Source organism: Cylas formicarius, unplaced genomic scaffold (assembly GCF_029955315.1).
Source record: "Cylas formicarius isolate icCylForm1 unplaced genomic scaffold, icCylForm1.1 PGA_scaffold_7__23_contigs__length_41026272, whole genome shotgun sequence".
Taxonomy (NCBI): Eukaryota; Metazoa; Arthropoda; class Insecta; order Coleoptera; family Brentidae; genus Cylas; species Cylas formicarius.
Window position 1 is genome coordinate 15,376,776 of NW_026844352.1, and position 21,476 is coordinate 15,398,251.

Genomic DNA, 21,476 nt, shown 5'->3' on the forward strand with positions numbered 1-21,476 from the left:
CAATGGTGCAAGTTTTGACGATTAAAGCAATGAATGGTTTAAAGAAGAAATATTGACACGAGGCTGAAAAAATGAAGCATTTAATTAATAAAATAATAGAGATTTGAAAAACGGTTAATATTTTAAGAGAACTCAGCGACGTATCAGTGTCTGGCAAAATATGTGGAGGTTCTAAGACAAAAATGGCGGTTAATATAGCAAATTTCATTATTTTTTAATTTGACGGCTCTCAAAAGCTAAGACGTTAGGAATTTAGAAAACCTCAATGGCATAAAAATACAACTTAAATTATGAAAAACAGCGCCAATGATGAATGATGTTATAAAATCCTTTATATAGGCAAAATACCACTATCGAACTTGCATGTTAAGCACGCAGTGACAGCATGGTTCTGCAATTTTCGCTATAGTCCACACAGGCGCATGTGTATTTGAAAAAGCTCAATGTAAAAGCATTTATAAAATGTATCTGGATAAATTGTCTGTTTACGCGTTCCGACCGACTTTCTGCCTAAATTACGATTTATTTCACTCGATATGCACAGAGATGTATATTTGAATTCGGAAGCAATAGTTCAGAGAGTAGTTTCATATTGCAATGGGATGACAGCGGCAGTTCTAAAAAGCCCAACCAAAAATAGTTATTCCGTAATATCGTTGCTTACTTTGATTCCATGGAATGCTTTGAAAATCATGCTACAGAAGCGGCAGTTATTAAACCTAAGGTCTGGCTCCGATAAATAGCTAGATTCCTTTCCCAATCATCTTAATTTTTTGCCACTTTGCATTAAATTAACCATCGAGAAAGAGAAGAATGACCGTCTATACTTTCTAGCTGTTCTAATAAGTAGAAATAATGGCTCCATCGGCACCTCTGTACATTGGAAACCTACACATACCGGCCTAAAGCAACCAAACTAAGAATCATCCAAACACTCTGCAAAAGCGCAATCACAATAGGCAGTGACAAAGTATCACTTGATGTAGAATTAAGCAGTATTAGAAGGGATTTGCTTCATAATAGCTAAAGTCTGTTCATAGATATAAGAAAGTGACTCGGGCAAGCTGTAAGAATGAAATATGGCCGAACAGGTCCGTACTTTGCTTAGAATTTAATTATTTGGGGTTTTGTTAAGAAATATACTAAACAATATTTATTTATTTATGTATGTATTTATGTTTAAATCTAAAATAAAATTACAAATTATTTTTATTACCTACTTAAATTACTTAAAATTATTCACATAATATATCAGTATCACTATCGCTATCATCGTCTGTTCTAATTATTATTTGTTCTATATTATTTGCAATATCGATATACGATTGTTCTGCTTTTTCTATATGTTTAACCGAATTTGCCCAACTTTGTGGAGGGATGTTAAAAACTTCGGTTTCTATAAGTTTGAGGACATTGGAGTTAACACGGGGAAAAACATTGTTACGACGAATGGCAGATTTCAGTTGGTGCCAAATATGTTCAGTAGGATTAAATATGTAGATTTTTTGCATAATTATCACAGACGTATTCCTTTTGTAGGTCCAAGCTTTGTAGAACCTCAATTAATTGCTTGTTGGTATAGTCTTCGTGCAAATAAATATCGCTATTATATATGTAGTTTTGGATTGTTGCTTTTGTGCCACAAGAGGAAGGGGTTTTAATCAACTGTCTACTGTGATAACTTGCATTGTCCATTGCAATTACGCTATTAGGAGCAATGTTTGAAACTAGTTTGTTTTTAAACCAACTTTCAAATAAATCAGCGGTGATGTCTTCATAGTAATCCAAAGAAGAATCTTTAATATTTTTAGCAGGCAGAGAAGGTCCAATTGGAATCCAACCATATTTAGAGCCAGCATGCAAAATAGTTATTCTTTTACCTCTTTTTGATGGCGCGTTGGTTTTACACTTATCAGTTGAATCGACCCAACCCTTTTCGGGGGTAACATAAGTGTCGAACCAGGTTTCACCCAAGTAAATAATTGGCCTTTGTTGTTCTCTGTAAATCCTAATTTTTTCTATATATTCCAGTCGCCATTTCCGAATTCTAAAAAAATCCATTAAAACTTGCCTTTTGTCAATATTTTCAAATCTAAAACCCATCTTTTTCAAGCCTCCTAATTAAGATATCTAATGTAGGAACGCTTTGTTCCTCGTATAACTGGTAAATTTTACGCCGTATTATATCTTGATCACTTTCATCTATACTCGAAAAAATGTCAGCATCGCTTCTTTTTTTCCTCGCTGAAATAGGATTATTCACAATTTTCCATGAGATGATGATGTTGGAAGTTTCATCAATGTGGCCGTTTCTTCTAACGATGTTTGCTTGCTGGCACCACGTTCAATGAGAGTCAAATAAACATTGTTTATAACTTCCTTATTCTCAATAGAATAGTGTTTTCTACATTTGGGAGGGAGCATCTCCTGAGATACGCTAGACTCGCACATATTTTGCATAATTCGCACACGATTCAACACACGCTGTATTACACACGAAATAAGAATGATTACTAATAAACTTAAACTAAGTAGTATTCCAAACCAAAGAATATTAAACACAGGCAGGTATAAAATTATTTTCTATTACGGACCACAATTTTAGCTGAATTTAAATTCCGCAACTTTAGGTAATAATCTTGTTGCATTGGATAATCCCATTCAAAAGCAATTGGTCACTTTCTTATATCTTTGAACCGACCATACCAAGACCAAAAATGTATTAACTAACCAAAATATTATTAAATTGTAAACAGAGACCAACAGCATAATGCAGCAGACGATCCCATACGGGAATCTCAGAAAAGATCAGCAAAACAGTACAAGGTTAAGACTGTATACAAGTCGGTACGGCATTAAGGAGCATAATTACAAGAACAAAGCCAGAAACATCGACTCAAGAGAAAGAGTGTATCTAACAAAGAGCCTGTGAAAGTTGAGAGTGATGGAGAAACAATCAAGCCTGTGACTGTCGTGATCGGAGAAACAAAACGACCTTTATACGTTAGAGTCAAAGAATATAGGCAACGCAAAATGGGGGGTGAAATCCACAGTTCAGAAATGGCGGGACATATATGGACCAAACAACACCACATCAAATGGTTCGAAGTTTGAGTTATCCACAGGAAAGAAAATATGGTTTTGTTGATGGCTCCGTCAATATATTGGCTCTAATAATTATATTAACCTTCCACCTAATTTATTTCACCTAACCAAACATGAGAGGGTAAATAAATTAGCGATAATATAAAACTTCATTACCTATATGTTAATAAAAACCTTAGCTTTTGAAAACGCACTTTGAATACCTAATATTAAAAGTAAACCGTTAAAGTTATGTTTTGAACAAATTAAAATGAATTCTAAAATTGATTGCGGTTTATTTTTCGAATGTTGGCTCGAGACTACGATATGGTGTTTCTGGAGTTTGCCAAACACAGCGCTTTTTATTGCTCAAAAAGATGTATTCTATAACTGGAAAACCAAAACCTGAATTTAATATTTTAATTATTTGTTTTATTTGATAAAGTTGTCGAAACAATTGTCATGTGAAAATATATAATGTCGTGAACATTTGAACTTTTATTTCTTATTTATTTTGATAAATGGATTTTCATCAAGTAAAGCCACCTCAGTAGCTGTAGCCATGGCCTTCCGCTCTTGCATAGAGACGTGCAAATCTTCAAAGTTATACTAAAAAAAATTGAATGAACTATTTATAATTTGGAACATTGGGAACGGTTTTTGGTTTTTTCTTTACACATTATTGTTTGAATACGAAAGGTTCATTAAAATTGTATAAAAAAATTTTTTTTAATCCCTATTCATCTATTCGCTTGGTTGATATATGATGATAGTTATATGGTGATAGTTATTCTACAACTATGGACCAAATTTTCTATGGATCTGAGCAATTTTGCGATGTAACCGCCATATGAGGCAAAGGGTAGGTAAGCAATTTTTATTAACACTTTTAAAATGGGAAGAACTCCTCAAAAGGTGCGAAACTAAAAAAAAATATGTTTAGTTAGGGATGTCCATAAAAAAATTAGTTTTCTTTATGCATGTTTTTTTAATGTGTATTAATATTAAATAAAAAAATTCTATACTTTTCGAAATTTGACAATCAAATATTACTAAAGTCACATTAAAATTTTATATTTAGTGGACTTTATTTAATAGGACAGTTTTGGTTAGTTTTTTAGCTACAAAATATACTAAATTCAACTCAATTTTTCTTTCAGAACTGTGGTCAGCGAAAAAAAAAATGACTTTACAAAAATTTTTCTGCGATACTAAGATTTTTTTTTCAAAAAATGAGTATCATGATGATATGAAGGTTCAAAAAGATTTTGAATTATTAAAATTTAACACATTTTTTTTATTTTAGAACAAAATCAAGTTTTAAAATTTCTTTGAGATTTCTTAATTTTTATCTTGAAAGCAAAGGTCGATGCAAAAAAAATGCAAGGAACAGAAAGTTTCATTTTTGAACAAAGAATATTATTCAATCATCAAATCATATTATTTATCTATAAATAAATTTTATCAAAATCAAAATCTATTACACTTTTTCTTCTTGATAGTTTTTCCGCTTTATTACAGATACCAAAACGCATTTAGCGGCTCCAAACTAACTTTCAGGAAATATCCTGCGGGTCCTGGCTTCCTTCGTCATCCTTCATCGGCGCTTACACTCAGGTAACACGAAACACTCATAACTCCCTTTTATTTACTCCCTCCCCACTTCTTTATGTAAAACCACTCAAGCCAGGCGAGAACCGCTGAAAGCGTACTGAAATATTCGCCGGCAAATTTGTTTGAGAGCTGCCTTTTTGTTTATAAAACTTATGTTAGAATAATACACCTAAAGTTTAAATTGCACGTATCTAAAAATAATCCGGTTGGGTTTATGTCGTGAAAATTCCGCTCTTGAATGTTACGCGCGTAACGCAAATCGAAATATATTAAATTTAAAAGGATGCGATTCGAAGTTTATACGTCCAGTTTCACATTTTTCTTTAACTCACGATTTCTCAAAACTCCGACGGGTACCGGAAAAATCCGATCCGTCATCCTTTCGTTTGTTGAATTTCGAACTTCGGAAATGTTTCTAAGAGTATTTATAATGCTTAAGTTTGAAATCTAAGTTAAACGGGCGATTGGTTTAAATACTAAGAGACAATTTAAAAATTATTTACATCAGCAGTTTCAATTTGTGCAAATGAATAAAGAACTTCCACACACGAAATGGTTTTGAATGGAGTTCCTTGGGGCTCCATCTTGGGGCCAAAAGGCTCTTGTATTTTGTTCTGTGTATTGAAACGCATACGGCAATTACTTATATTATGCTTTTGAATCAAATAACGACCACGAAGCAGTTAAAGACATAAACCAGATACTTTTGGGCAGTGACAAAGATAAAATTCAACATAACTTTAAATTTCAAACAGAAAAATGAAGATTGAAAATGTTCGAAGGACGATCGTAATTTGTAACTAATTTTGGCGGATAATCTCATCACATAAAAATAAGAACATTTCAATTTTGTTGATATCGTGTTTAGAAAAAAATCAAAAAGCGTACCTACGTTTTGCTCTTGTCTTTCGGTCTGTGCGGTTTATCGCATATAATACTTAATTATATTATGCTTTTGATTCAAATAGCTACCAACGACCTGTGGCAAGCATAAACCAGATACTTTTTCGCAGTGACAGAGATAAAATTCAGCATAACTTTAAATTAAAAAAAAATCTAACAAGGTTCGTAATTTGAAACTAATTTCAGCGGATAACTTAAATTTAAATGTCATCATATATCAATAGGAACATCACATCAGCAGATATACCGGTTTAATTTTATTTCAATTTTGCTGATATCATGTTTAGACAAAGTTCAAAAAGCGTGCCTATGCTTTGATCTTCTATAATCTATAAGCAATGTTCCCTCCTTTAAAGGTCTCAAATGTGTTGAGGTTAACTATTACTTTACAATTAATAAAATAAACCATAAAATCAAAACCAAAAAATCCAGAATTTTACAAGGATCGGAGTGGTCATATTCTTTTGTCAATCTATAATAAAGCATTATTTAGAGAAACATCTTTTTCAGCACCATGGTTTGGGAGATCAGCCGCTTACCTCACTTATTTGCCCACCCTGTACATATATTGCGAATACATCTATTTAATTATATATTTAAAAGGAAAACCCATAATCATACAACAACAATTTTTATTTAGTAACATACGGAGTTGCTGTAAACTAAGTCATCAATACACAACAAATTTATAATGTTTGTACAGTGAATGTAGACTTGACTTTTTGAACGCTACGTCACTCAATGCCTAAGGCTTTCACTAAGAATTTTGTGAAAATATTAGTCCCTTTGGAAACAACCATTTCGGCTTCACTAGGCTTTCTTTCTGCTGGCAGAGCGAGCACGGTCACACAGAAATCGTGAACTGGAAGATTGGCTTCTCTCTTAGTCTTGACTTGTACAGTATCACTCATATTATTCCCATTCACCGGCAATGGACTGAAGGTCACTCCCTCGGTGCTGTTGGTTGAACTGCTTAGAGTTGAGTTACTCGATTGAATCGTTCCATTATACGTCACGTTGTTATTAATAATAGTGGTGTTGTTGACGATAATAGTGTTGTTGACGTAGGTGATGTTGCCTAAGACCTTCGCGTTCGACACGCAAGGGATTGTTACCGTTTGGTTTTTCCCCGTTTCACAATTTCCGGTACCGTTGATGCAGGGTATGTTTGTTTCTATGCAATTTTGATTGTTCTGACCGGAACATGGTACCGTAGTTGTTGCGCTAGCGACGCATAATATCGCTCCGTTGTTGGTGCACAACGACGTGGTACCTGGGGGACAAATGCTACCGCTATTTCCCACGCAACCCACAATCGCGTTTGGTTGGATGGTACTTTGCGCCGGAATGGAATCTCGATTGTGATAATAATGGTGCACGGTGTAGTGGTCGTATCTCGGTAGGTATCCGTCGTAACCTCCGGAAGAGTAGTGAAAAGTGGGAGTCGTCACTTTGGCCAAGGAATACCCCAGGAAAAAACCTAAAGCACCGCTACCGACGTCGCTTGAGGAATAGTGATAGCTCGGGTAGCCAAAACCACCGCCGTAGCCCCCTCCCAAACCCCCTCCATGGTAGTTGTTGTTGTTGTTATTGTTAATAATCGTAACACCACCGCCACCCGGTTGTGCGTAACCAGCGTTAGGGTGATAGCCACCAGCTTGTGGGTAGTTTGGGTGGCCGTAAGATCCATATGCCGGCGAATGTCCGTATCCGGCAGGACTGTACGCCGGTGGTGGTCCGTATGCGGCAGGATTGTAAGCAGGTGGTGGCCCGTATCCAGCAGGATTGTAAGCTGCCGGAGAGCCGTATCCTGCAGGATCGTGGTTAGGATTATACGCTGGTGGGGGCTGGCCGTGCGGATTGTACGGTGGTGGATGTACTGAAAAAAAAAAAGATATACGTTGCCGGATTAATTACTGATATCAACTCATCTCAAAGAACAATATAGGATATTTTAGAAAAGTGTAGTATAATAAGTTAGGAAATTCGGAGTTAATTTTGATCCCATATTAATAAATAAGTAAATAGATTATTAGGTAGATAGATTATTCGTCTATGACGGAATAATAAGAGCAGAGCAAAATTTTGTATCTTGACAAGACGTGGATTGTTTGCAAATTCTAACAAAGATTTTGTGACTTGGCATTTTTCATATCTTTGGAGTTATAGGGAGTAAACTAATAGAAAAACAATGTTTCGTGTTTCTATCGCGCAACATTTTTGTTACATACATAACATTCTAAAAATTGAAATTTTTACCCCAAAGGCAGGTAGTCGTTTCATGAGGTTAGTTAGCATTGTGCAGTTAAATTTTTTTTTAAATTACCAAGACTTTGTGGCGAAGAAATTTAGACGTAGATCTGAAAAACATTGAGCCCGTTGAAGAACAAGATAAATATAGTCTAAGTCATGTTGGTGATATGTGGAGTGTTTCTCAGTATTTCACACTAAAGGATCTTTTACAAATTTTAGCATCTAGATTTCGTAATAAAAATTTACAAGCACGAGATGTTAAAATCTGATATTTCGGGAAATGCGAGACTGAATTTATAAGCTACTTTAAACATAGTGGCTTACTTGCTTATTGCACCGATATTCTTAATCTAATAAAGAAACTTGATACAGACTATAACTACAAACACTGAAGGTTTTTTATTGACTCGTCCAAGAGAAGCCAGGAGTAAAAATTAATGAGAGGTTTTCCAAAACTGCTGTTGACAGTTGAAACAATCTATTTACCGACGAAATGTTATACATGACAGTCAGGTATACCAATCAGTACAAGGACACCATTAGAAATAATTTTTCTAGAGAGAGATACATAAAGCCTACTGATGTGATCAAAATAAGATCTTTTATCTAGCAAGTGCTTATGGAGGGAATCGGCAAAGTTTTGAGAAACTTGGGAAAGGGACGGTGATGGTATTGAAAAGTTTGGTCTTGAGATAGTTATAAAACAGTTTAAGACTCTAATACGGTATCTTCGTTTTGACGACCGAATTACAAGAGCAGAAAGGAACAAAGAAGATCGACTTGCTTCAGCTCGCAACATTTTTAATGAATTCGTACAAAACAGCCAGAAGAGTTATATTCCCAGAAAAAATGCTCCCAGGTTTTCAAGAGAAATGTCCTTTTCGGCAGTGCATACCAACAAAACCTAACAAATATGGCATAAAATGTTTTGCCCTTGTTGATTCAAGAATGAATTACGGTTATAATATTGAAATATATTCAGAACGTCAACCAGAAGGGCCATTTTCTATCAGCAACAAGTCAACAGCAGTAGTGTACAGGATGGCTGAGTCTTTATTTGGGTCTGGCCGCAACATCGCCGTTGACAACTGGTTTACTGATATGGACTTTGTTGACCGGCTCGAACTAACAAAAGGGAATTAACGCCACAACTTATTGCCACTAAAGCAAGAAAACAATTTGGCAGGCTATATGGATTTAGTGAAGTGAAGACCTTAGTATCGTATGTCCCAGCAAAAAACAAGAATGTGATTCTCGTGTCAACGCTTGATAACGACAATTCCATTCATCTTGAGTCCCTAGAAGAAAAAAAACCCGAGATTATAATGTTCCATAACTCAACGAAAGCGGGTGTTGCCACTCTGGACAAAATGTGTGCTACATTCCATGGCTTCCGAAATACGCTAGACAATGGCCGTATTTTCAACGATGTTGAATGTTAGTGGCATTAACTCTCATATTATTTATCTTGGTAACAATTTGAGACCAATGTCTTGAAGAATATTTCGTTTGGGTTGAACTACAGAACTTCAAAATAGACTGAAACGATTTCTCCCTCCTTCGCAGGAAGGAGAAGGTCTCCATCCAAAAAAACGTCCTTGCTCAATATGCACTAGCGAAACTGTTTTAAGTAGGTTTACAGATCATGATTGTAAGAAATGTAAGACACATTTTTGCTTATCTCACGAAAATATGGTGTGCGATGAGTGCTTTACTCCAAAAAATTCAGATTCATCTTCCGAGTGATTACCGTTAAAGAAATCACTGATAAAAGAAATTTGTAAATAATTTTACATTTTTAGGTAACTTTTTTTGTGTTTTCTTGGTATTTAATTGTAAGGTTTACATGTCTTAAAAATCGTTTACAAATTTCGCACTAAATAAATGTTTTTTTTTAAGAATACATTCATTAGAGAACGCTAGGAATAATATTCATCCGATAGTTAAATTAACTAATATTTATTTTGATGGACTAAAAGAATAAAAAACAGAAATTTAATTTTGAAATGAATAGGTAAGTCTAGTACCAATAAAGCTCTTAAATTGTTACAATTAAATTTTTGTCAATAAAGAAAGTGAAAATGAAGACAAACGGAGAACTCGAAAAGGAGTCTGCCATTTGTTTAAAGCAAAATATCCAGGAATACCTATTATAAGATCTACAAAAACTAATGAGAACACAAGATTAAACATTTTGTTGGAAACGGAGGATAATCCTCATCGCGCATCTTCTGAAATAGCTTGAAATAGTGAGTGAGTGTTGAGTTAGTCAACGAACAGCAGACTACAGTTTCGTGAAATTATTTCTTCATCGTTTTAATGGTATTGAGTACAAACAACCATAAAATATGAATATTTCGGCAGGGATTTAGAATAACAAAATTATAGGACCTTATTTCTTCGATCAAAATTTTACTGGAATCAGATATTAACGATTTCTTCAAAACTTCTTAATACCTACTCTTGGAGTTTCTTTTCTAAATCAAAATGAACTTGACATGGCAAAGCGACAAATTTGCTTTCAACAGGATGGTGCTTCTTTTGCTAGACAAGTGCGCGAATATTTAAATACGGTATTTCCCGGGCGGTGGATTGATAGATGGCCTGTAAGATTTCCAGTTATTACCCCACTGGATTTTTTGCTCTCGGGATATTTAAAATCGAAAATTTCATATGATTTCAAATTTAGAATTAAATACGAAATAAGGAAAATTAATGAAAATATCCCGAGTAATGTTTTTGGAAGGGTTTTTAAACCTATTAGAATATTGTCAAAAACTTAATGGTGGGCATTTTCAAAATCTAATAAAATAATTTCATAGACATGCCTTGTTTTTATAAATTTTCTCTCAATTGTTTTTCTAGATATCTTGAGTTGAAAAAATTACAAACCTTTTTTTGAGGTTTTTTCAGATTGGGAAAAACTAGATATTGCCTAAACTATTTTGCTCCAAAACTCTTCACTATGCTACCAAATAGTACCAAAGAAATAGATTAATAAACTTTCAAATCAAAAATAAAAACTTTCTTAATCGAAAAATCCTTCTATAGTGCTGTAAGGTCTCTTAAACAGTGCCTACTTTGATTGACATTGATCTACTTGTGTATTTTATATATTGCATATTATATATTAAATATTTTGCATTTCAAAACACAAATAAAGCTTTGCCGAGTACACAATGAATAATTTTGGTCTAATTTATTCTGAAATTGACTTTAAATTTCCTAACAGAAAATTTCAAAACTTTTTTTTTACAATAATATTTGCAAAATTTTATATTTTAAAGTTAATTTAGGTTAGGACTAGAAGACTAGCCAACCTTATTTTTTGGGACACTCTGCGTACTTTATCGAAACTGCAACCCCATGGCCAAATGAAAAAGGAAGATCAATTCATTCATATGCTGATGACACCTAGCTGTTACACACATGTAACTCAATTAATTTTGATAACATCGAAGCTAATTTTAGTTTGGATTTTAAAAATCTTTCTCAATCTAGTAAAAAACACAATCTTACGCTAAATTGTAAAAAAAACAAATTATGCTATTTGCTCCCCCTAAAAGCTATAATTTTTTTTTCTGATCATATTACAATTCAATTGGAAAATGAAGATCTTAAAATTACAAATGAAGCAAAAAATGGATGGTCAATTGAGCTATAGTGGTCCGATTTCTAATTTATGTTTGTAGTTATTAATGTCAAAGTACGAAAAAAACTCTCTGACGCATGAATCCTTTCTAAATGCATATACTGTCTTCCATTATATTAAACGCTCTTAACCGTTGCCGATAAAACTAGATTACAAAAACTCCAGTATAGCTGTGCCCGACTCCTTTATGGGCCGAGAAAGTTTGATCGTATATCAGAAAAAAAATTGCGGTAAAATGCTACCTGTTTCAATTTTTAGTCGCAATTGCCGTATTTAAGGTTACGAAATAATATTTACCAACGTCCCTGTAAGTGTTTTAGTATGAAATTCACAATTCGCCTCTAAGGACGAAAAACTTTCTATATATGCCCCGGCATAATTCTTGTAAATTTGAACGCTGATTTAGCTATAATGCCACTAAGCTTTATAATAATTATAATAAATATTTTGAATCCAGCTCAGTGCTAGTATTTAGGAAAAACTTTAAGGTCCATTGGAATTGCAAAAGTCGTTGTCCTAAACAAATTAATATTTTAACAATAACGAATTTCTAGACTCTTATTATTAAAGCTTTGTGTTTCATTATTATTGTAATATTCGGTTAATGTTGAGTAGCTGAGATCATGATCTTAAGGTAAACTTCGCCGTTTGAGGTTAGTAGCTATATTAGTTTGTATTTTCATTAAGTAATTTTGTCTAAATCTTAGGCAATAATTTAAAATGTCTCACTAAACACTATTATTATTATTATTATTATTAAAAACGAGATATTTGATTTTGCTCTGACGCAAATGCTCATACCTCGATAGTCTGCAAACGTTACCTGCATAAGGTGCTCCAGGTGGTAGTGCGTTTCCAACTGGTTTGACGTTTGCTGGTGGTCCGACCGGAGCGCTAGGTTTAGCTGCGGTGCCGTGAGGGTTGTCGTGTCCCGGGTTCCCAGCTTTGAATCCAACATTGTGGTCGCCATTTCCCGTAACAGCCGGTTTGAACCCGTAACTTGGTGGGTTCGATCCGCCGCTGGTATCGTGAGGCGCCGAAGCAACGGGTTTTACGTTGATTGATTGCGCGTGAGACCCCGCACCAGAGGTTTGACTTCCAGCAGGTTTAAATCCGTAATTCGGGGCACTTGAGGCCAATCCCACTGGTTTCTCGATTTTGGGTGGAGGTCCGACTGGGTGAGTCCCAACATTCCATCCTATCGGTCTGGTGTTGGTAGAGGATGTTGCTGGTTGGCGCGGTGGTGATGCTGGATGGGAAGGTGCGGGATGATTATAATGGGAAGACGGGTAACTCAGCGAGGCAGGGTGACCGTAAGAACTCGGAGATGGTCTGTTGTGTGACGACCAGCTCGTAGACGGCCTGCTGTGTGACGATGATCCCCAGCTCGAAGAAGGTCTGCTTCCGCCACGAGCTAGAATGAACGAGGACTTCGAAATCTGACATTCATTTACGATTGCATTAATTGAAGCTCGCAGTGGTTTAAAAGTTATGTGACGGGTCAGTGAGTAAAGCAATTCATTAATTACCGGAAAAATCAAAATGAGGCACCGAAAATATGCAGAGCTGCTAAAATTGCCGACGGACAGAAAAAAAAGTTTAAATAGAGAAAGTACTACGCGAATTTATTAATACCGGAAAGTTGTTTACAGGGCGGGTAGAGCTGCTTTGGTTTTTTGGAAAAACAAATCTTATGTTGATTAATATTTGGTATTTCTTTATGAGATACAGGGTGAGTCAAAAAGGTTGGTCAACCCATGAAAGACCTTCTTTCTACGAAACTAAAGAAACTTCGCGCCCGGCTTCTAAAATATCAGGGTGTTGGATATACAATGTGTCCCAAATTCGCTTCTCTATACAGAGATCTCGGTCCCTATTATACCTACAGCAAATGTTAGTGGAAAAAGATTTAGAGGAAACTTAGTGCAGGATTTCGATTTACGATCGGTCAATTACTTTGGCAGATATCGCCGAAAAACTGAAATGACGGATTTCGTTTTTCGCCAGTAATTCCAAAAAAGTTAAACTGATAGTTGCCAAAATGTGACATTATTGTGATACTTTTGTAAGAGGAGTAAGATGGCGTGCATGACAAGTCTCAATTGTCTTTTGTTATCTGACAACCCTGACGTCCTAGTGATAGGACGGTAAGTTATAAAATATTTGCTTACGCCACTAGTATGAATAACAGTAGTGCACTCTGTGTGCAGCGGTTTTATGTGCTCATGCTCGTTATGCTGCCCATATTTGTTGAAAATGATAAAACAAGTGCTGAATATGGTATCATGTATGCAAGGTAAATAGTTTGCAAAAAACCTTTTGATAATTTTTAAAAAAACTTCCAGAGGCTACTGTAATACTATTTACAAAGCTTCGTCTTGCTTGTCTGAAAAATATTTTTCTTTAACGGTTCTCTACTATCACCAGTCATCGCGAATATATTTATGGGAGCCTTTGATAAGAAAGCTCTCGAAACCTTCCATCTACAATAATTTCCATCATAAAATACACTGCACAACAACCTTCCAAAGACAATAATTCCGAAAACCCTAATATCCTTACAGTCAAAACATCACTGAGCACATATCAGAAATTATTTAAAAATATAACGTCAAAACCAGATTTACCACTTGCCCAAAAATCTCTCAACATCTTCGATCCGTCAAAGATGAAATGCGGTTTGAGATGGCAAGAGGAGGAAATATCATCTAGGCTCAAAGAGCATTAAAGATTCTTAACAACTAATTTTAGCTAAACTCGTCTTCCGTTAGAATAAGTTGTAAAGCTGACACAACTGCTTTCGTAAAAGTTCTGGGTACATCTTTTCTATTCAAGCTGTAGTCAAATACGGCCCTATATGTCTATTTCGTAAAATGATCGTGTTCAATTAAAAAGCTAAGTTAAATTACCAATTATCCTACACCAAAAGTTAATTCCAAATCTGCCACTTCGTGAAGGTTTACCACAGACCAATGCTGAGCATTGTGGTTATTAACTCCAAAATTCGTGATTTATATGATTTACAAATTTGGGACTTTCATTACACTTTCTAGAATGCCACACTCAGAAAAGCAAAAAAAGAAAAATTAGTTTCCTCAAGTCGTTGGACTATTGTCAGTTTGTATAGATGGTATTTATCCTTATTTAACACTCTCTCTACCGTTGAGTTTGGCAGGTCAATTTTACAGTTTTTACCGATTCACTCGGATTTTCGTTGAGCTTGTAAAATGTTTCCGTGGCGATTTTTATTTTCAATGTATCGGATTCTAGGTTGTTCAAAGGTTTCTTATTTAATTAAATTAACTACGATTTTTCCAAATACCGAACTGAGGTTATGTTGGCGCTTCTGTGTTATTGCAAGTACAACACTAACTTGTCAAATTCTTCTTCATTCGAATACGGAATAGCGCTTACAACAATGCGTTTGTTAGGTTAATGATTTTAATGAGAGAAAACGTACTACCTATCAAAACACAACTTTGATACTTTAAATTACTTAAAGTCAAAATCAGAGAGAGACCTCCTTAGATCGAAAAAATTTGGGAAAATATTTTGTGAACTTGTGAGACATCGCCAGAAATCGAAAAATTTTCCCTATTCAACCTTTGCAACAGGTATAATAGGAGCGAAGATATATAGATATAGAGAAGCGAAGCTAGGACACAATTGTCCTGTTGGGGTATATTTTTCGCTTGAATTTTGTAAATAAACACGGCACACTAACGGAAAAAGGAAGAGCACACCGACCGACCAATTTTCTTGATTTATGCCTTTGATCTTAAGAATTTTTTCGTTTAATAAACCACTAAATTTGTATATTTTTTCTTGCTTGTGTATTTTTGATGAGAATTGTATCTTTTGAGATATTTTACATTGTAAATTGACAGTAATATAAACATTCGGTATTTTAATAATAATGTAACAAATTTAAATTAAGTGTTCCGCGTGTCTTGCTTCTTCGTCAACACAGGAGCTTTGAATAAGTAAAAGAAGAAAAAAAATGTAAGGCACTATTTAAACCAAATATTGACTCAAATATTGGCTCACCCTGTTGATGTATTTTCCTTGTAAAGTTTTTTTATGCTCTGTTTCTTAGTACGAGATAGTTATAAATTATTATTGAACCGTAAAACCATTAATCTTAACCGTACTCCATAGGCGTAGTAGAAACTGTAATAGGTCCGGACGAAAAGCCTGCCATCACAGGAATAACAAACTCGTTTTACTTAAAAAAGAAATACCTACCTAACTAATGTCTAAAATCAAAAAGGATGATGTCATTGCACCCATGGGCGAAGAAAATGGAAAAAATGGTTTCGGTCTGTTGTAGTCATGCATAAGGACAGCTACCACTAACGAAGATGCAAAAAAATATCCACACCATTCCTTTAAATAAGAAGCAATTTCAGTAAGACATGCTGAAGACGATTAAAGAAATTAAAGAAATAATTAACAATAGTCATAATGGTGAAGCCGTTAAAATATGGCAGAGAAAAGCTACACGAACAAGTCTTGACAGTTGATAAAAAAGGAGATCAACTACATAGTAAAAATTACACTTATAAATACAGCCTACAAAATTTTATCTACACTCATACAAAAAAGATTGGGCAATGCCAGTGTGGTTTTATACAGGGAAAATCAACGGTGCGATACACAGTTTAAAACAAATTATAGAAAAATATATGAACATATGATGCTCTTCATAGATTTCCAGCAGGGATTTGACTCAATTAAAAGAAAACAACATTTACAAGCACCAAAAGACATGGAAATAACTCCAAAATTGAGAAGACTGATTACCACGACCATGAAAAGAACATCATTTAGTATCAAAACAAAACGGGGAGACACCTACGAATTTGATACCAGGTCTCAGATAGGGAGATTCTTTGCCAGAGATGTGATTTAATCTGCCCTTGAAGCATACACTAAGACACAGATAAGTTAACAATTAGAACAAAAGGGGGGCAAATAATAGAAGAAGAAGAATATGTTAAACGAAATTGTGAAGGAAGGACAGAAAACGTAACTGCAACTGAATGAAGAGAACACGAAAATAATGAATACGATCAACTTTACTGGATGCAACAGAAACTATGACAATTACAGGATAAGAACCAATAATGAGGTACTGGAAGAGCCGAATGAGAGGGATATATAGTAAGAAGGATAAAATTAATACGAGTAAAGTGTGGCATGTATGGAAAACAACAACGATATTGTCAATATAACAGTGAAACACAGGGGCGAAAAGAACAAGGAGAGGTGCCAGATCAAGATGGTTGAGGAAGTTAAAGAGGATTTGCGAAGACAAGAAGTGATAAATTGGCAAAAGAATACAGGCAATAAAAAAGAATGAGAAAACATCAGCAGAAAAGTATGAAACAGAAGAAATTGGTATTGATCTATCTCGGAAAACTCTCTTTAGGAGCCACACTATCTATCTATCTACTATTACTAAACTGAGGGACGTTAAAACCCTACTGCAAGAGGGAATAAAGGCGCGTGGATTGTGAAAAATGAAATGTGTCGAACATTGGAAACTATAATTGCAATTTATCTGAGATTAACGGTTTGTCCACCCTATTTACTGACCCCCACCATTGCAAATTTACATTTAACTTCTTCCTCGCATTAAGAAACTAGGCATAGTAATATTATTGTTGTTATTATTGTTTTTATTAAGTTGATTAATGGCAACAGAAAATAATTCCATATGAAGGAAAATATTGATATTTAAGCATTATAAAATAAGTTCTCATCTTTCAAGTGTCCGCCTTCAGCAATTTACGGCACAGTGGATAACGAAACCGCTTACTTTGTCGCTACATATTGTAATATTGTGGGCGCTATAATAAAAACAGGTGGCAATACTTACTTCTCCCGCATTCCGCATGGCTTAATATGACAACAAAAATCACAGCAAGGACAGCGCGTGCTCTAAACCGTTTGGTACACATCACAGCAGCAAAACAACACTAATATTATCACTAATTAGGAACTGAAAACATTTTGTTTACGCGCTTGCACAAATAAATAATTTAAGAACTGCGTTAACAAAAGGTCAAGTAATCATGGCGATTTGAGGCGATAAACTGGACTAAACAATCTCGCTGAATCCGGTAAAGTTGCCACAACCAACACGCTTTCAACGACAATTCGACAGAACCGTATCGATTAATTTTTATTAAATTTTTGTACCGTGTGGATAGACGACGCTCTTAACCAATTTGGATATTGTTATGTCAGTGGGCTAGGCCACCAATATTATTAGAAGAAATAATTATGGAAGTTTTTTTTTAATAACGGCACATGGCATACATTATTATCAGTTACATCATTATTATATCATAGAACAGAAATTATTTTTTTTGCAGTTGATTTTGTTTTATCTTCCGTGCTTCTCTTTTTTTAAAGGGATGGCCAAATTGGTTGTAACAAATATAATGTTATTCGTTTCTTTGCTAAGTATGTGTATCAAAGTACATATTTCTACTATTTTCCCAAACATTTGGTTCAAAACTTATTAGGATATGGAATTTCAGTTCTTGGATTTATTTTTCTCGTAAGATTTTGATTGGCTCTGTAACTATTTTATTTTTAACGATATCAAGTTAAAAAAAAAACGAAATCTAGGGTTTGCAGGAAATCTTTTTCTTAAGTAATATGAAACACGAAACACTAATAATTTTTTGGGATATCATTCTAATTTATCGACATTCAATAGAACCTATTATTCTGATTACAATTTTATAATACAATTTAAATTTTATTCGATTTGTCTTCGAGATATTGTCAAAAGTAGGATCAAAATAGTTGGTTTTTGTTTTATTACAACTTCCAAATGAAATTTTTATATCTGCAATAATGTAAATGGATTAAATTATATATTGTTCTAAATCTTGCTGTAGTTAACCATCATCTTGTTGAATACATTTTTCGTAAACTTTAATTGTCTCTTAACTCATTGATTGCCCCTGTAAATTCATTGGCGACGTTCCACGGCATCATGGCAAGAGTTTTAATTCCATATTGGTGAAGTACCCTAATACAGATATCAGAAGCATAAATTCATGATTATATCTTAAAGCATTCAATTGCAATTCTTGCTATAAAAATTATTTTTTGAGTTTTTATTGTTTAAGTTACATTATTTAAATAAAATGTTTACATAGTTTACACCCCCTCATACACTCCACTGTAGGAGATTTTGTGAAAATGTCCTTTTTTTCTGCCTGAAATAAAATATGGAGTGTGTTATACAATTGTAATCAGAACAACGTATTCTATTGAAAATTGTTAGTGTTTCGTTATACATGTCACCACACACATACGCATATACACACACACACACACACACGCACACACACACACACACACACACACACACACACACACACACACACACATTGAAATCTTCTACACCCAAAAAGTTACATCCAATCAAATTGTCATTAAGAATGCGCGGCACATATCAACATTTCTAATTGCGAGGTTAGATTCTTAAGTTAATTCTTAATAATCGATGAGAGACGATTTTTTTGACAAATTTTGATGAACATATGTCGACTGTTGATTTTATTGAATTTAAATAATAATAGTAGTAAGTAATATAAAAACTTCAAATCAATACGCAATACATTTTCTTATGTGCTTTCGAGTAAAAAAAAAATGTCTCCATTATTTCTAAGGCTATTCGTGGATGTTCAACTGCAACATCTTCTGAATCCTTCAGGTATAACCGTAGCAAGAGCTCCCATCATAGGCTAGTCTGGATTGCTTAGTGGGCATACACTCCCAGGCACAATTCAATGGAAATTGTTAAATATGGGCTTTTTATTGCTTTCAGTGCCTTATCATTTTTGGAGAAAATTAGGATGAAACTAACACCTTTAGCACCAACGTCCAGGATAAAGTGTGCGAAATTATTATTCATTAATATTACGGTATTTGGTTCATGGAATCTTGATTTAATTCAAAGAGTTATGCGGTTGGTATTTGTCGTTTCTTTAAAAAAACAATTTTAATAAAGGCGCAACTTATAGGAGCGCAAGTAAATAAGCTACACTTAACAAAGTTGGGTAAATTTAAAAATGATTGAATACGGAATAAAAATCAATTCGAACAGCTTAATGAAAACATTCCTAAAAAGTCCAACTCTGTACTTGAAACTCGATAATTTACCGTGAGTCATGAAACGAAAGAATGCGACGTCACGTCATGGGTTTCTTTGTAGCCTGAAGATTTCCTTAATCACTTGATCTCGAAGGGACGGTGTTCATCCTATTTCGCTTTAACCTTTACATAACCTTTATCAGATTGATCCGATATTCTTAATATTAACCATAAGAATACGTATATTTAAAGATTTACCTGGGTTAGGACTGCCTTCGTCATGATCCATCCATTCTGAGAACTGAAACAAAAACAAGGGAAAATTTATTATACAGCGGTTACTTGGTAAGAGGTGTACCTAGCTCTTAATGATCAGTTTTCATCAGTTTGACTGGGATACCCATAGAGAAAGATCTTTTTCTATTTGATATTTGGACATTTCACAGAGGTAAAAAGGCATGGCCTTGTTTATAAGTGCAAATTCATTCTTGTATTCTTGAAAAAAATCAGTAAAATTATTTTAATGAAAATCTCAAATTTGAAATTAAGTAATCACATAGAATACAGGGAATTATTTGTCGAACTTGTGCCGTTAAAAAGCATGTTCAGATATATAGAAAAAAAATACAGAGAAATAATTTGATAAGAAATAATTTTTTTTAAATTATTTATTGTTTTTGTTGATATCAATTTTGAAAGAACGTTATGAAAAACCCATACATATACTTGTTTCACCCAGGACAATAAAGAAGTAACATTATGAAAAAAATTAGAAAAAACGCTACTTGAAGAAGATAAGTAATTTAAGATAAACAAAAATTTTGTATTTTGGAAAAAAGATAATTGTTTAGTTTTCATAATGGTATATATATATATATATATATATATATATATATATATATATATATATATATATATATATATATATGCGGAGTTAATTAGGCAAAATGTCGCCATAGTCTTAAGACAGTCAAAACCACCGCAACCAAACTTAAGCAGAGAAGAAATGCAAGCCTTAAGGAATCTAAACAAAAACGAAAACATTCTAATAATGCCAGCAGACAAAGGAAATGCCACTGTCGTCATGAATACGTCGGATTATAATGCAAAATTGGAGGATATTTTGAACGACCCAATATACAAACTAGTCACCAGAGATCCCACGACATATTTGGAAAAAACAACTATGTCCAAAATTCTCGATTCACCAATAAACGAGGATACAAAGAAGAAACTTATTCCGAGGGAAAAATCGAGTCGTTGCCCAAAATTCTATGGGCTCCCAAAGATCCATAAGGACGGGGTTCCCCTGCGTCCAATCGTAAGCGCCTTTAACTCACCATTATGCAAGCTGGAAAAACATCTGGCCAGTGCACTTCAGCCTATAGTGGAAAAGGCAGATTCCTATGTTAAAAACTCAGAACATTTCACTCAGATTTTAGGTTCTCTCAGGATGGACAAGGACGACATTATGGCAAGTTTCGATGTCAAATCCCTCTACCCGAGTATTCCAGTAGAAGAGGCACTCTTGCTTATAGAAGAAAACGAAGATCTTCCGCCATACATAATGGATCTGTCAAGACATTGCCTGAAAAACGCTTACTTTATGCACAACGGGAAAATTTACCGACAAATAGATGGAGCAGCAATGGGATCATCTCTCTCACCTGTGATTGCCAACCTCTTCATGATTTACTTCGAAAAGAAAGCAATAGAGAAGGCAAATCTGAAGCCAAAACTATGGACAAGATACGTTGATGACGTATTTGTTGTATGGCCTTTTGGCAAGGAGGAGCTTTTGAAATTCCTAGATCATCTGAATTCCATTCACCCAAGGATTCAATTTACAATA

General features: G+C 34.4%; 1 protein-coding gene across 1 annotated transcript; it reads right to left on the bottom strand.

Annotated features, from left to right (window-relative positions):
- Window positions 1–6,216: 6,216 nt before the first annotated feature.
- LOC132704662 (protein pygopus-like) lies at window positions 6,217–17,622 on the bottom strand. Its single transcript, XM_060674820.1, has 3 exons — window positions 17,388–17,622; window positions 12,330–12,920; window positions 6,217–7,480 (listed from the first exon to the last, which is right to left on the bottom strand). The coding sequence occupies exons 1-3, from the start codon at window positions 17,467–17,469 to the stop codon at window positions 6,336–6,338; spliced, it is 1,818 nt and encodes a 605-aa protein (XP_060530803.1). The 5' UTR covers window positions 17,470–17,622; the 3' UTR covers window positions 6,217–6,335.
- Window positions 17,623–21,476: the final 3,854 nt, after the last annotated feature.